Source organism: Nothobranchius furzeri, chromosome 17 (assembly GCF_043380555.1).
Source record: "Nothobranchius furzeri strain GRZ-AD chromosome 17, NfurGRZ-RIMD1, whole genome shotgun sequence".
Classification (NCBI taxonomy): domain Eukaryota; kingdom Metazoa; phylum Chordata; class Actinopteri; order Cyprinodontiformes; family Nothobranchiidae; genus Nothobranchius; species Nothobranchius furzeri.
Genome location: NC_091757.1, coordinates 41,162,367 through 41,178,694, shown reverse-complemented (window position 1 = coordinate 41,178,694; position 16,328 = coordinate 41,162,367). Strand labels below are relative to the sequence as shown.

General features: G+C 39.9%; 1 protein-coding gene across 1 annotated transcript in view; it reads right to left on the bottom strand.

Annotated features, from left to right (window-relative positions):
* Positions 1-16,328, bottom strand: part of LOC107393789 (GDNF family receptor alpha-2) — a 73,214-nt gene that overhangs the window by 28,295 nt on the left and 28,591 nt on the right. Inside the window, exon 4 of the mRNA XM_015972394.3 lies at positions 2,249-2,627. Coding sequence (XP_015827880.3) covers positions 2,249-2,627 — 379 coding nt within the window. The remainder of the gene's footprint in view (positions 1-2,248; positions 2,628-16,328) is intronic.

The window sequence follows — 16,328 nt, the reverse complement described above, 5'->3', positions numbered from 1 at the left end:
AATAGAGTCACTTCCCGCTTTCTGTTTTCAAGTCCCGTGTGTGTTGTGACTATCGTGCGACTTTCCAAGAAGCGCCCAGACAAAAGTCGTCATTTTAAATCCAAACAATTTTTTGTTGTGTGGGAGTCGGAATGAGCTCCCACACCGTGACAACAAACATTCCAGCTCTAAAGCCAATTTTCATCTGCGTACGTCACACGTCACATCACGTCCCATCATCAGGAAGCAGAAAATCCATGTGTTAGGAGATCGATTTGGGTCGCTGCTGCTGTAAAAAAGTGAGGCGCGAACCAGAAAAGCTTCTGCGGATCACAGTTTGACAACGCATTATGAAAGAATGGATAACACTCGAAACACGCGGATTCTTCCTGATGTAAGAGGTGAGTCTATTCTTTGTTTTGGTAGTTTTGGTGTTGACATCATCATAGAGCACAACGTTCTGTGACTCTTAAAAAAAATGTAAAAACGCTGAAAAACACTGGCAGCGAAGGGCTTTACTGATCAGGAAATGGCTGGCAGTGAATGAGTTAAACTAGCGACAGTCACGGTGATATGGTGTAAAACTACCCTGAAAGGTTTGTACTGCCCCCTAACACCAGGAAACTACACACTGTCACTTTACAGTCAATATTTTATTTCCAAAACCAAAGAAGCATGAAGATCTACAGAAATGTTTACATTAGGGTTTTATCATTTTAGCAATTTACTTGGCCCATTTTGGCCCATTTTGGACTAGCCATTAGCTCATCAAGCCAGGCAGAACTAATTTCTTCCATCCATCAATTTTCTGTACTTATTCACGCAGGGTCGTGGGGAGCTGGTTCCTATCTCTAGCGTTCTAAGGGCTTGCAGGCAGGGTACACCATAGACAGGTTGCCAGTCCGCCGCAGGGCAACACAGAGACACACAGGACAAAGAACCATGCCCACACACACTCACTCCCAAAGACAATTTAGAGAGATCATTCAACCTGACAGTCATGTTTTTGGACTGTGAGGAAGCCGGAGTACCCAGAGAGAACCCACGTATGCTCAGGGAGAACATGCTTGCTAACTCCTTGCACAAAGGCCCCAGGCCAGGATGTGAACCCAGGACCTTCTTACTGCACGGCTACAGCACTTACCACCGTGTCACCATGCAGCCCAGAACTAATTTATTTTATCTCCACAGAAACCCTCTTAAGAAAATTATCTGAACTATCTCTGAGAACCTGTGTGTTGTCAAAACGTTTGTTTAAAAAAAATCAAAGTTTCAGCATTTGCTGCCATGTTAGTTTTGTCAACATGAAATGCTCATATTTCAGCAAAGACGCCTTTTTGAAGGAATGGGGTTTCATGATTTTGTTGCGAATAAAAATTCATGGCGGTGCTATCATCATGCTTCGTGGCTGCATATAAATTAGGCAGCTATTTGGTTTATTAGACCTGAATGTTGTCAGGACTTGTCACCGACTGTCGCTGAACTGTATCAGCTGCCTAATCATCTGTCACACTGGGAAATGAAAAAGTTGCTAAAAGTTTTCACTTTTGTTAATTCTCACATCACCAGTATTATATTTAGCAGCACGCTTTCAAGGGTCTAACACTTGGTTGAACTCCATTAGTCTCATAAATGAGCTTTTAAATGCTTGAGATTATTCTAACACTGCATGTTTTTTAACGCTAAAATACTACTAATAATAAAGACCACCTTCTCCATCCTCTAGCTTCTCCTTTAGGACCATGTGAAGCCCACTGATGGTCAAATGGTCCTGGAGGTAAAAGATCTTGACAGCTGATCTGGCTCTAAGCACCTGCTCTGAGCAGCACTAACATGAGGAAACATGTCACGGCTGGGTAGGTGTGAATTGAATCTGGCTGCTTGAATCCGATAGAAGGCACGTGCAGCCAAAGTGATCCACTAATGTTTTGTTCAGCCTAATTGAGCGTTGTCCCTTCAACTTACCCTCACATCTTCATTCTGCATCTGACTTCCCTAAAAGTCTAATTACTCTGCTGGCAAAAGTGGAGAAATGTCAAACTTTAGGAGGAAGTAAATGGGAGGACTTTCCAAACAAGACAGAACCCTTACAGTTCATTTTTTTTCACCTCATTTTCACATAAAAGTAAGATAATAATAAACCAGATGAGGATTTGTCTTACAGCGCTAGAATTTCTGCAAGAAGTTAACAAAACAAAAAGAAGCACCAAAAAATCTACACAACTACATAAACAGACCAAAACAGACACCCACGAACATTTTCCTTTACCTGCAGAGAGCATCCTGGCGACAGATCCTCCGCAGCTCCAAACAGTTGGGCTCCTCTTTGTCTTTATAAGAGCAATCAGGTACTATTGTTTGCCTGCGTCTCTCAGCACAACCCTCGGATTGGCAGGGGCAGAAGAGGAGCCGGTGACTGAGCTCCGGGGGAACGCGGTCCAGGAATGCCCTCAGTGCCTTGTGGCAGCGCTTCTTGTTGCAGGTCTCTCCTTTGTTATGGTCCTCCTTGCTGCAAGTGATGATGAAGTTGGACCGTTGCTTCTTGCAGAGGCTGTTGAGGTTGCAAGCTTTGGTTGCATCGAGACACGGGTTGCAGTTATTCTCACCATCAGGACAGCTGAAGCCTTTCGGGGCCAGTGTGAGCATCCCTAATATAAAATATAAGAAAGAGAAAGCAACTCGGTAATGCAGGTGAAGAGCTGAAGATATCACACTTCATTTCCTTTGCATACTTTTGTCTGATTAGTTTTATAAAACGAAGCACAACCAGGGCGTGAAAGTTGAGAAAACATCACAATTATGAATTTAAAAAGAACTGTTAGAGTAAAATTTAATGAAGTAAAGTGTGTTCTTCTAGCTGTCCTGACCTCAGAATGACAAAAAACATGTATAGACTGATTCAGCACCAGTTATGAATAAATACAAAAACACTGTTTGCTGATATAAATCAAATCAGCATTGTGGTTTAATGCAATAAAGCAAAGTAATGAATTCTATTAATTCTACTCCTCAAAACGTGGCCACAAGCTAAAAGTATTCACAGGCCACAAAAATGTGAGTTTTGTATTTAAAAAAATCTAAAAATTACTTTATATATTATAGTTTTTTGTATTTCTACTGTTAGAATGGGCATAATAATAAGATTGTAAAACGTGTCCGTCTTCGTCTTCTTTGTTCTTCGTCTTCGTCTTGAGCTATAACACAGGTGAAGCAGATCAGATGAGCAGAGTGCATGAAAGACCTTGGCCAATATCTCATGTAGATTAGGCCCGTGTCAGAGACGCAGCCGATCAGGACCTTTAGGTCAAAAGCAGGACATTCATGGCGCTACAACACCAACAGCCTGCTGGAGAGACAGAATTACACTGTTTTGAAAGCACAATCAGGGCCAAACAAAATCACTCTGAGGGCCACAGATGGCCCCCAGACCGCACTTTGGGCATTCCTGTTTTGACACTTAAATAAGGGTACACTTTTAATTATTTATTTAATTTAAGGGGCTTCTCTAGAGAAAAACTGCCAAACAAATGGTGCATCTAAAAGTTTAAAGAATCAGATTTTATTGGTTCAAAGATGAAACAAACCGGCTAAGGCACATCAAATCTGATTTTTTTATGACTGCAGCAAGGAGGACCCTAAAAATTGGATTAACTAAAAAAAAAATCGGAATTGAGCATCAAAGCCTGCAACGTGAACGTAGCCACAGATTGAACCACTTCATGCACCCATGAGGTTTTATCCCCAAGTATTTTTATTTATGTTTATGTATGTTGTATGTAACGTGGGGAAGGGGTGTTAAAGCACAACCCTTTCAAAAATGTTTCCACTTTGATAAATAACACATATTTTGTCCCTGAAATACATATTTGATAAAGAAGTATTTTTTTCAAAGATTACCAGTATGATGTCATCATAATAATAGTATCACTCAGTACACCTGTCATGTGAATGCATCTGTCAGGCTGACCAGGGCAGCTGTGGCTACATCGTAGCTCATCCCCACAGCTGTGTGAATGGGTGGGTGACTGAATGTGTTGTGAAGCGCCTTGGGGGGTTGTAGAACCCTAAACATCGCTGATGGGAGGCAGTAGTTACACTGGGGCCTATGTGCAAAAACATTGTCAATGTACTTGATACAACAGCTATTTTACTATGAAGCGTTAATGTCCCACATCTGTATCAGTAGAGCTGCTGTTCCAGTGCATCACATCTTGCACAGATCAATATCTTTTATGGTTTAAAGTGGTTGCAAAGTCAAACAAATGAACTTCAGTAAACCGAGAATCACCTTTCTTGTCTTTCTGCTTTGTCGCATAACCAAGTCAAAAGATGTTTGATTCAAGTAAAACCATTTTGATTTGGGTGATAAGAAAATTTGATTATGTGATCATTGTATAATTATTTTATGATAAATACAACAAAAAATTTAAGTAGAACTTTTTAGCAAGACATTTTCTCTCAGTAATCGTTTTTAATGTTTTTAATGTTAAGTCCATGCAAGAGTTCTGGAAACATTCCAAACAGACGCACGCTAAGATCATAAACACCGCTGTGAGACTTGCCGACTTGGTGCTCATGTCAAGATCCGGTTCCCTTAATTTTTGTAACAAACTGAAGCTTTGCAAATATTCCTCAGGTTGAAAAGGTTATTAAAGAGGTTTGGGTGTTTATAGAAACTGTGCAGCTGCAGTAAAAAACAAAACAAAAGCCTTTTCCTGAAATATACTGATAATAAAGCAGGATCGTGTTCACTGGTAGCACCCCTCTCTTGCGTTCAGGCTATATTAGAGAAGTTAACCTCCCTCCCCTGTAGATAATGATATTTCAGAGGTCGTGGCGGCACGGTGACACTCAGAGAGATTCATCTCTTATTCAACAGAACCAATCTCCCTCCATGTCTATCAGGCAGCCTGGAGCAGGAAGAAGACCATCTATTTTACAGGGGTGTGCTGGGGATGCAGTATTGTTTCCAAGTGGTGCACTGCACATTATCAATCCAAGAAATGGAAACGTGAGCACATCAAATCCCAGCAGAGGGGGGGAAACAAACAAACCCTCAAAATTAATGACTTTGTGGTTTTAGATCAACTCAGATAAAACACCACTCACAGCCTGAAGGACAGCAAATTATCAGGAGTTCCTCCTGGAGGGAGGAGAGCTCACCTAAACTAGCTTTGCTTTTATCTCCATGTATCAGGTGATTTAGTGGAGAGAGTTTTAGGTGAGGTGTCCTGAGTACAACAGATGTGTTTGGTCAGATCTGTAGAGTTAACTGCATACTGAAATCACCTCTGTTGCTATTCAGTGGAGATTCTGAAAAATGACTAATCAGATTAACCTATGAAGCTTATATCATATATCATAAATATCCCGGATACTTATATATCACTCTAAGTTCATACATCAACCTGTTTGATCTAATTTTAATCCAAAGATTAATGTTTAAATTTAATAGCAAAAGTTATTTTGAATCAGAAGCTAGGATCTTTGCTTTCAAATAACCAGAAATATTGTACCTTTTCTGTGTTTCGTTTCAATAATGAGGCAAGTTTAAAAATGAAGACATTTATTACTAACAATTTTAAACTTAAAGATTTGAAACGACAATTATAAAATGACAATTCCAGGATGACAATTTAATGACAATTTTTAAACAGCTTTGATATTAAACCTGTTTTAAAAGCAAACCTGTGGCTGAATGGAAGCTAAATGGAAAATACGAGCTTGGATGCGTGAATGAGGTTAGTAGAAGGTTCCTTTCACAGAGAGTTGGAAGTGTTCTGGATGAAAATGATGTTTTGAGGCTAACTGAGTTATTTAGAGAGAAAACAGCATCAAACTCATTCTGTTGAGGTCTACCTCACCCAATCAGAAGACCCCCGTTTTGGATCCGAAGTGTCCAGGTGGAGATGGGTTTCCTCCAGGCACGAGGTTGGTAGAAAAACCTCTAGCACGACCAAATCCGTCCTGAGATGTCTTCTTGGGTCACTCGACTGGTGGAACTATTTGCTTCTCAAAGTCCGTAACTCTGAAGGAGTTTTTCATCTTAACTCAGAAATCAACAACTCTGGGTAGAGTCTTCGTTAGCTGGTTACAGTTCGTTTATTCTTTAGCTATTCTGGTCGGCGTGACTGGAACAGCAGGTGGAGGTTTTCAGGGATGGCCGTTCCCCTTTTCCTCCGCGGTGTTGGTTCAAGAACTCGTTCTGAAGCTGGGGATGGTCAGTTTTACCAAGCTCCAGGACACTCCCACTCTCTCAGGAAGAAAGCTTTGATCATGCGTCAAAAACATGTGTGAAGTTATGTTTATCTGGACTCTGTGTTAGCTGGATAAGGTGAACTGACCTTCTGATACGCTGAACACATCTTTTACTGCCATCATAATCATTAAAATAATAATAATAATTATTATTATTATTATTATACCCAAAGCATAAATTCAGTTCATGTAATTAAAATACCTCTATACTTAACCAAGTGATCATTTATGAGATTATGTTAAACAGTAATAAAATCAATGAGTTTTATTAATTATTATCTAATTATTATCATTGTGACTTGAAGTGTCCTCTTCCTGCGATGGAACAGCAGCAGATAGGTGAAATGATCTTGAGCAGATGTGGATATGATCTTGCAGACATCGTGGCTCCTTGGGTTAATCTGTGGATTTAAAAGTACTGTTTGACCCAGCTGGGTAAATGTGACCTTTGCCACAAAGTAGAGAACCTTCATCACGTTACAGATCGCTAAAGCCTTTTATGGCATTCCTCAGGGGAGATCGCTGAAAAAAAAAAATGTATTTCTTCAAATTATTAGAGATTAAATTGACTCTTATTAGACATAATTGTAATTGTAGGTGAATATGAAGTCCACAGCAGAAGTCTCACCACACTTGCTAGTAGCAAACCTAATAGCACCTGGTATTTACTCTTCTGTCAGAGCAAAACAATCAGCCAACCTTGCCAAAAAGAAACAACTTGGTTCATTTGTTATTACAATGAGTGCTGAAACAAGAGTTGGCTTTGGCGCCAGTTGAGGCGAGGCCAAATAAGGGCCGAAGTTTTCCTCTAAGTGGGCCGAGCTCAAAAACAGGGCCAAAGGGAGCGGCACGGTCCATCTGGAGGAGCGGTTAGCAGGGCCACTGTCCAGTGGCTCAGGCAACATTACATTGATGGATTGCAGCTTCTGAATCTCCCCTGGCCATCTGCAGCTATAATGTGGGCCACTGGGGGAGGTCTGAGATGAAAAGAAAATAGAAGAGGGATGAGCTCCTACAATTTATCTGACCGAGCCGGGCTGGAGCTGCTTTCTGGGCAGCAGCAGCGGATGGGTTTTTACTACTTTTGATTGGAAACCTAGGATTGAATTTGGTGCTCAAACCAAAAAGATGTCCTAGGGCAAACATAAGACATAAAGCTTGCTCGATGGCTCTGATATTGTTACCTTCTCTTAGGATAGCATGCAAAAGCAGGGGAAGAAAGAGAAGGAAGGCAAAGGGACGGAGCTGGGAGTGGAAATGTTCGGTATTATGTTACAGAGTTATAATTGATTTTCCAAGTGCATCACAATACAGACATATTCAGCTATAATGTGCAGAGAAAGCGGCCGATACGCTAATGACATGAGACGTATAAAGATGGAAAAAGCTTTAAGTGGAGAGCAAAGACGTGTGCAGTTGATTACAGCAGCTGATCATGACAGATAGATGAAACGAGAGGACACAAACAGATTAAATGGCCTCTCGCACAGACAAGCTGGAGAGCTTTCAATTAATGGAGCCTAACTCAGGAAAAATGCACCGTACAAAGAATGATTAGCTCAACTCATCAGTGGTGCAATCAACAGCTCTCAGCAGAACAATATTCTGCAGTTATCCGTAAACACGCCGCTGGCCGCAGTAGCAAGCGAGCGAGGAGATGACGGAGTTAGACGAGATGTGCTAACTGACTACAAACACGTTTAATATGCAGGAGAAGTCATAAAAATATATTGTTTTTACATTACACTGTTGGCAAAGGAAGTAAACGAATATCTCCGTTAATTCTTTTATTTTATGTCATGATTTGATTTTATTAGAAAAAAACCTCACTTATTACGTATAAACCATCTCTAAATACTCTGTTTAATGGTGCTAAATTCTGAAACGTGATTCTCAGAACCACCTCAATGCCAAGAGGACGTTTCTTCGTAAGACAAAAGTGACCTTGCTCACTTTATGCAACATAAAGGATGAAAAGAGAAAAATGGTTGTGTAAGAAAGACGGGAATCAAAGCAGCACATTCTTTCAGTCTGGACTGATTACACAAAGATGTTCTGACTTCATTCAGAGGCGCTGCTCTTCACTCTGATGGCTTCATTTTTGTGAGTCTTTAGGCTTTTGTTACTCAAGCTTTCACACAATTTGGTCAAAATTATGCACAAAAACCTACATTTGAAGCAAACTGTGCTTTGAGTGGATTATGTCCTGAAAAACAACGCAAGTCTGGTTTTATCTCTTCTGTGTGAGGACTCGTGACCTTAACAACCATCGAGGAGAAGTTAGTAACAATTATGTTATTTTAAGTGCGTGTTTCATAAAACTTTACATTGACATCAGTGACTTAGCAGCTCATTTAAAACTTTACTTTTCACATTTAGCGCAAAATGCAACCTGATTCAGAGAAAGTGATTGGCTGGCCTGATAAAATCTGTACACAAACTTCTGATTAAATCTGGATTTGGCACAACGAAAAAAATCTAAAAGCTAATTGCAGTGCTGTTGTGTATTTTGTAGGACTGTTTGAATAACCTTTACTCGGGTAGCATATGAAATTTAAGATATCAGTTTCTTAATTCGGAATAATTAAACTTGGCCTTGTGTGCCTGGAAGTAGGGGTGGGCTGCCTGAGAAGCCATACTAAATAAATATATTATTTAAACTTCACAAAGTAAGAGTTCGGTCTAGTTCACTAGGCCAGGGGTGGGAAATATGGGCCAAAAACTATATTGCCATATTTCAAAGTAGTCCGATAATAATGATTAATCTTACAACACACACACACACACACACACACACACACACACACACACACACACACACACACACACACACACACACACACGCGCACACACACACACGCACACACACACTTGCAATTGCTTTGCTAAAAATGGACAAAGCTTTTCAGTTTCTTCAAAATTTATATCCAGTGCAGTGAAAAAAGTTCTCTAACAGAGAAGCAGCAAGTTAACAGCCCCATTAAAGGAGCAATATGTTAGATTTTTTCAATGAAATAATGAAACAATCTGTCATATTGTACCCCTGAGAAAATATGGCATCCTTTAGTTTTACTCTAATAAATGCTAATGCTGAAATAGAAGCAAATAGTCACCTCTAAAATATATATCCTGCTACTTTTTCAATTACCAACAACTCCATATTACAGTGAATTGTAAGTGTGAAATGAATAATGAACGTTTTACTTCCTGTAATGAGCTGTTCAGAACTACAAGACAAGGTAAGGCAGCTTTATATAGCACATTTCAAACACAGGGGTAATTCAATGTGCTTTACAATTAGCATGAAATGGCACAACAATAAACAAGAGAACACATAAAAATATACACAGATAAAATTATAATTTAGAGCTAAAAGGAAAAAAAACAGAATTAAGATTGAGCAATCACATCAGAGATTAAAGTGGAGACGATGCAGCATAAGAAACACTTCATTTAAAGGCTGATGAGTACATTATAGTTTTAAGTTTTGATTTAAACAACATTAGAGTTGGGGCAGATCTGAGGTCCTGGGGAAGCTGCTTCCATAGGTGAGCAGCCTAGTTGCTAAAAGCATCTTCACCTGTTTGGTTCTGACCCAAGTTTCTATTAGCTGATTGATACCTAATGATCTCAGAACCCTATTGGGTGTATATACAGGAATGAGATTTGACATGTATTTTGGCCCCATGCCATTGAGTGATTTATAAACTAGTAGGAGCACTTTGAAATCTATTCTGTGGTTTACTGATAGCCAGTGTAAGAACAGGAGTGATGTGCTACGTTCTATTAGTTCTTGTTAAGACTCTAGCAGCAGCATTCTGAACAAGCTGCAGTTGCTTCACAGCTTTTTTGGAAAGACCAGTAAGGAGACCATTGCAGTAGTCCAGCTGACTAGAAATAAAAGCATGAATGCTTTTCTCTAAGTCTGGTCTGGACATGAGACCTCTGACTCTTAATATTTGATGACGGTGATAAAATGCTGATTTAGTTATAGCCTTGAAATGTCCAGAGAAGCTCAGGTCTGAGCCAATAACAGCACCAAGATTTCTAACCTGGGATCTTTGTCTTTATTTCTCTGGAGTCCAGTTGAGCAATAACATCCATTCTATCCTTCTTGTTGCCAGATACAACAACAACTTCAGTCTTGTCTTTGTTTAACTGAAGGAAGTTTGACTGCATCCAGTCGTTTACTTGTTCTAGACACTGACAGAGTGAATTCAGCGGACGATAGTCACTAGGTGACAGGGCTTGGTAGATCTGGGTGTCATCAGCATATCTATGACGGCAATGTGGTTATTAAGTATGACCTGACCCAGGGGGGGAGCATGTGTAGATTAAAGAGCAGTGGTCCTAGAATGGCGCCTTGGAGGACCCTACATGGCATGGTGCTTTGATTTGATTGGTAGTCCCTAACAGAGACAACATAGCCCCTGTCTTTCAGATATAATTGGGACCAGGCAAGGACTGTACTGAATAGTCCCACCCAATTTGCAAGCCTGTCAAGGAGTATGTTGTGTCCCTCTGTATCAAAAGCTGTACTGAGGTCAAGCATCATCAGGACAGATGCTTTACCTGTGTCAGTGTTAAGACAGATATCATTTAATACCTTGATCAGTGCAGTCTCAATACTGTGGTGCTGTTTAAAGCCTGACTGAAAGCCATCCATAATGTTGTTAGACTAAAGAAAGTTGATTATTTGGATCATTACAGATTTTTCAATAATTTTCCCAATCAGAGAGAGATTAGGGTTCGGTCGGTAGTTGCTGAACACCAAGGGATCTAGTTTCCTCTTCTTTAGAAGGGGTTTAACAGCGGCAGTTTTCAGTGACTTACGAAAAAATCCTGACATTAAGGAGCAGTTAACAATTTCCAGTACATTAGCATTCAGGCCGTTAAAACATTTTTAAAGAAGTTTGTTGGCAGGCTGTCCAGACAACAGATAGAAGAATTCGAGGTCTTTATTATATCCTCAAGTGTTTTAACCCTCTCAGGCTCAAATGAAGTTTTGATAAAAGAACAAACAACTGAGTCCTAATTTCCTTCTGGGATTAATAAAGCATTTTTGAATTGAATTGAATTGAATTGAAGGTACTTCTGAGTTTAAAAATGCTCATGAAATAATTGTGGAGTAACCAGGTAGGTAGGTTTTAATGTTGCAAATCTGCAACGCCTGCCTCCAGGGGGTTAATACTAATCATGCTGAAAGCTGGCATTATAGCCAGGTTGTTGCTGTGTGGGTGTGCCACTGGTCTGGTTGTGTTAGTTGACTTAAGCCTGATTCATGCTTCTCTGTCAGCTCTGCAAGGGACAGACACGCACGGATTGACGGAAGCGTTTTGCTCTCATACTTCTCAGTCTCCTGGAGAGTGTTGCAAAGCAATTCCCCGCCAGGACAACAGAGGGCGTAGTGCTGTTCTGTGGTATTCTGTCATGTATCCGGTCCAAGATAGTGTGTTTATATTATGTTTTTTGAATATAAGAGACTTTTTTAACACAAACAAATTTGTCTCATTCTCTTCCACCTCTTCATGTGCTCGCCACCTATAAACCCACGTTTCCTGTCATTTCCGTCCACAAATAAAATGCTTGCTACGTATCTTATCACTCCTCCAGTCATGGGGGAATTTACCATTCATATTTTTAGAGTTTTTTCGCAAGGTATTCTTCAAGCTTCTCCATATCTGCTGCTAGTTATTCTCGGCTCTCTTTATGTTTTTGAGGGCGCAATGGTGGTGGTGGAGACGACAGCGCTGCCCTGACCAATCACAAGCTTGAGTTCTCCGTCTCGACGGATGGATGTTTAGAAAAGAGAGCTCGACTCCGTCTGTCCTTGTGGGCCTGCTGAAGAGCCCTGCAAGGACGGGCAGAGACAAGCTCTCTTTTCTAAACATCGGTCCGTAGAGACAATGGTGTTACGTGTCTCCGCACTGACGCAGACGGAGAAGCATGAATCAGCCTTTAGAGGAATGAATGGCTGATCTAATGTTTGTGGTTTTGTCAGTGAAGAAGGATGCAAACTCATCACACTTAGTCTGATATGAAATCAGGGGCTAACTGTGCTGGGAGATTAGTTAGCCTCTCAACAGTAGCAAACAGGACACGGGAATTGTTAATGTTGTCACTAATGTCTTTTGAGAAACAGGCTTGTCGTGCCTTTTTTATCCCCGCGTTATTTGTACACACCTGCAATTTGAAGGTCTGATAGTGATCTGGTAGGTTAGTTATCCTGAATCGGCGCTCTGCTCTTCTAAATTCTCGTTTTTAGCAAGTAACAGATCTAGAGAACTTCCATGGAGCTTTCTGTTGCTAGAGATACGTTTACGTTTTCAGGTGCAATGGTGTCAAGGACTTCAAGGGCTTTAGAATTAAAGATGGCTAAAAGTGAATCAACACAGCTGGATGTTGGACTTGTTGACATGTCCATCTGTTCCATAAAAACAAAAACTGTGTGATCACCTATGTACCTTTTTTGCAAATAACTGTAGATGGAAGTGTAGCAGGTGAGACTAATATCTTAGAGAAAACACATAAATTATCAGATAGCCCCACATCTATGACAACAATGTTAGACACATCAACCTCTCTAGTTAAGATTAGGTCAAGCGTGTGACCCTGCTCGTGTTGTTGAGCATGGACATTTGTTTAAGTTCAAACAGCAAACCAAGGAATTGTACTGAAGATTTGCTGCTGGCATTGTCAACAAAAATATTAAAATCACCGCTAATGATAAGGTGTACATAATCTATTGATAACAGAAAGGAGCTCGGCAAAGTTGTCCAGGAAAGATTGAGAGGGTCCAGGTGGTCTGTAGATGACAAGTGCAAGAAACTTGAATGCACCTTTAACTTCGAAGCAAAGATATTCAAAAGAGTCATAAGAACCACACACCAGCTGTTTACAGATTAATGTGTCTCTGAAGATAGAAGCCAGCTTCCCCCCACCCATCGGGGCGAACTTTAGAGATATGAAATTAAGGAGGGTGAATTTGATTACAGCAAGCTACCAGTATGGTGACCAGACATCCTGTTTTGTGCGGGACAGTTCTGCATTTCATTACTTTTCAAGCGTTATGCAAATTGAGACTCCCTAATCAGCATAGCTAACAGTAATACAACAAGCTCCTCTAATGCCAGAGGAATAATATCAAAAGTGCTCCCTACCGTAAAACACCCAAGGTTGCTAACACTGAATATGACAACGTATTTATCTACGTATCAACTTACTGAGTATGACTCATCTTAGCTGGTCATCTAGAATCATCTGTTGTTTAGAAAAATGAGCTGCAGTAACCAAGTTAGACCTGAGAATGTCAGTCTTACTTCATTCTTACATCTTACATTTAACTGGTGCATTTGCATTTTAGCTCTAACCACCTGTTACAGGTGTTAACTGGCCTAAAATAGCTAAAATACCTCAGAAACTAGCATGCATTTTTCTGTACTCACTGCAATAAGCAAACACTGAGGAACTTCAGTCACATTTGCCTTCACAACTTGAATTACTCCATGATGCTTGACCCATGTGAGTATAAGGGGCCCGCTAACGCCACATGTCATCTAAGTATTATATGTATATATATATATATATATATATATATATATATATATATATATATATATATATATATATATATATATATATATATATACCCAGATCAATCCAGAACTTTCCTTATATTTTACAGAGAGAATTATAATCTACAAAAGAAAACAAATCTTGTGCACAAAAGCAGATTTAATTTTGTTATTGGTACTTTTTTTTTGGTTTTATTTATCTCCAATATCCTCTTAGGGCCTCCAATTGAGGGCATAATAAATGATTAAACACTGTTGGCTAAGTTAAGAGAATATTTGAACAATTGTGTTCATTATTAATAAATAACATAATCAATACTGACTCTAGTAGTTCCAAAATGTAATAAGTAATTAAAGAATAATTACTGTTAATTTTAATTCACTGATTAAATTAGACACAAATCCTTTTGTACAATTCTGAATGGTATCCATCCTCTGAGCTCAGGTTAAATTTGTGTTTTAACAACATTTTTTAGATTGTTCTAACCCTAGGAGTGGGATTATGTTCAGATGATGTCTGATAATCTGGTCAAAATCAACTTCAACATCTAGAAAACTGGAAGATAAAGTACAAACGGAAAAAGGAATAATGACAATGAGATGTGAAAGAAGTGGTTGAATGAGTGTACATGGAGACAAATGGGACAAAAGGGTACAAAGTGAGACAGAATGAAAGATAGGCACAGCTTTTAGAAATGAGAGGAAGCAGATAAAATGGTACATGTGATGTGTTTTAGTGTTCGGATACTTTTTTCCTAAAGAGCAAGGGATCTTCTTTTCCAAGTAATTGCTCTCTGTCAGCCTAATTTGAATTCTGCATTTCATATATCATCCTGTACTCAAGGGACGCTGCACTGCAGAGAGAGGGGGCGTTCATTGCAGGTTAGAAAGAGACTCTTGACTCCTGGTATGTTCTCAGTAATTAGGAAAGGTGCCAAAGTTTGGATTTAATACAGCCCTGGGTGAGTGTGTGAGAGCTTGTATGGCAAGTCTTTAGTCTGGACCCCGAGGAGCGTGTCAAGCATTTCCGTGTCAAAGGCCTCATCAGTCATTAGCTCTGTACTGTGTCGCAATGGGGATTTCCAGAGGGGAGGAAAAGGGTGCGCCGAATCTACAATATCATCTCTCTAAGCTGCGCCAAGCAAGTTGTGTGTGTAGATTTCATAAAAAGGAATCCCGCGGAGTTCATGGAAAGCTCTCTTCTCAGACACGAGCAGCATTTCATCTCTGAATATGAAATGATCGCAGCAAATGGAGAGACAGTGAGAGCATGGGAGAACTCAGAGAGAGAACTAAATATTTGTATATGAGGAAATATATATACGCTGGGAATTGGGTTCTGGAGGAATTAAAAATTGTAGCAAACCAACTTCTGTTTAATTGAGCTGTTTATACGCTCTGGCTGCCAAGCAAAGTTTCCCCTTCTGGAAACTGCAAGCTTGAGCTGCACAGTTTATCCTCCTCATTGCTGCAAATAATGTTTTGAAGCATTTGAACAAAATATGGATTCCAGGTTTTCCTGTGGAATATTGTTTTAATGATCTGTTTCCTTGTTCTTTATCAACCTCTGAGCAACCAGTGACTAAATGTGCTTACAAACTGAGACGCATTCTTCAGTTTAATGTAAGCTTTAAAAAAATGCTGACGAATGCAAAGGGAGCTGAAACAAGTCTCATTACTGATCCATGGAGATCAAAGTGAGGTATTACTAAGACTAAATTGATTAGAAAGTCCACACTGGATAATGAAGCATAAACACAAGACAATGAAAACACACACATGCACGACTGCAAGGATACACAGAACCAATCCTGCACAAATACAATCAACAAAAAAAGATACTTAAACACTATAAACCAAAAATCCTTTTAGTGCTTATGTAATTCATTGTAATTGTTAAGATATGAGCGGGGGAAATGTCAAACATTTCAACAGTATGCTGAGCAGAGCTGTTGCGCTGTTCTTCTACTGTACGAGCAGCTCTCTGGATTTAATTGGATGGTGGACACAGAGCAGAGAGGTGAGGGGCTTAGAGAGGAGAGTTAGAGGGTCTAACTAAAGCATGTTAAATCTAATTCCACCTGGGACCCCTGAATGCAGGATTTTCTGCTGCCCTCTGCTCCAACGAAGTTAATCAGCTCAGCTTTGGGTCAATACAACAGAATACATTACATCCAGAGCCTGTTAACAATTACACACGATGATATCATAGACTGATATAAAATAGACTTTAAGCGTGAATTTTGCAGATTGACGCAACACTACGCTACTGAGACATGTCCAAGATGCACTGCTTCACAGATGATGGAAACACATCCATCAACTATAACAGCGGCTTTTAGCTGGGTATTGCGCTTTGTGGACGTAACGCGACACTCACGAATCCCATGGAGAGTTCACTGAACTGACCATAGGATTGAACCATACCTGTCAATTGCCCTCACTTAAGATTTAGTCACTTCTAAGCTTCCATGTGCAAAAGCTACTGGAATCTCACCCATGTGCTTGTTTGAGTTG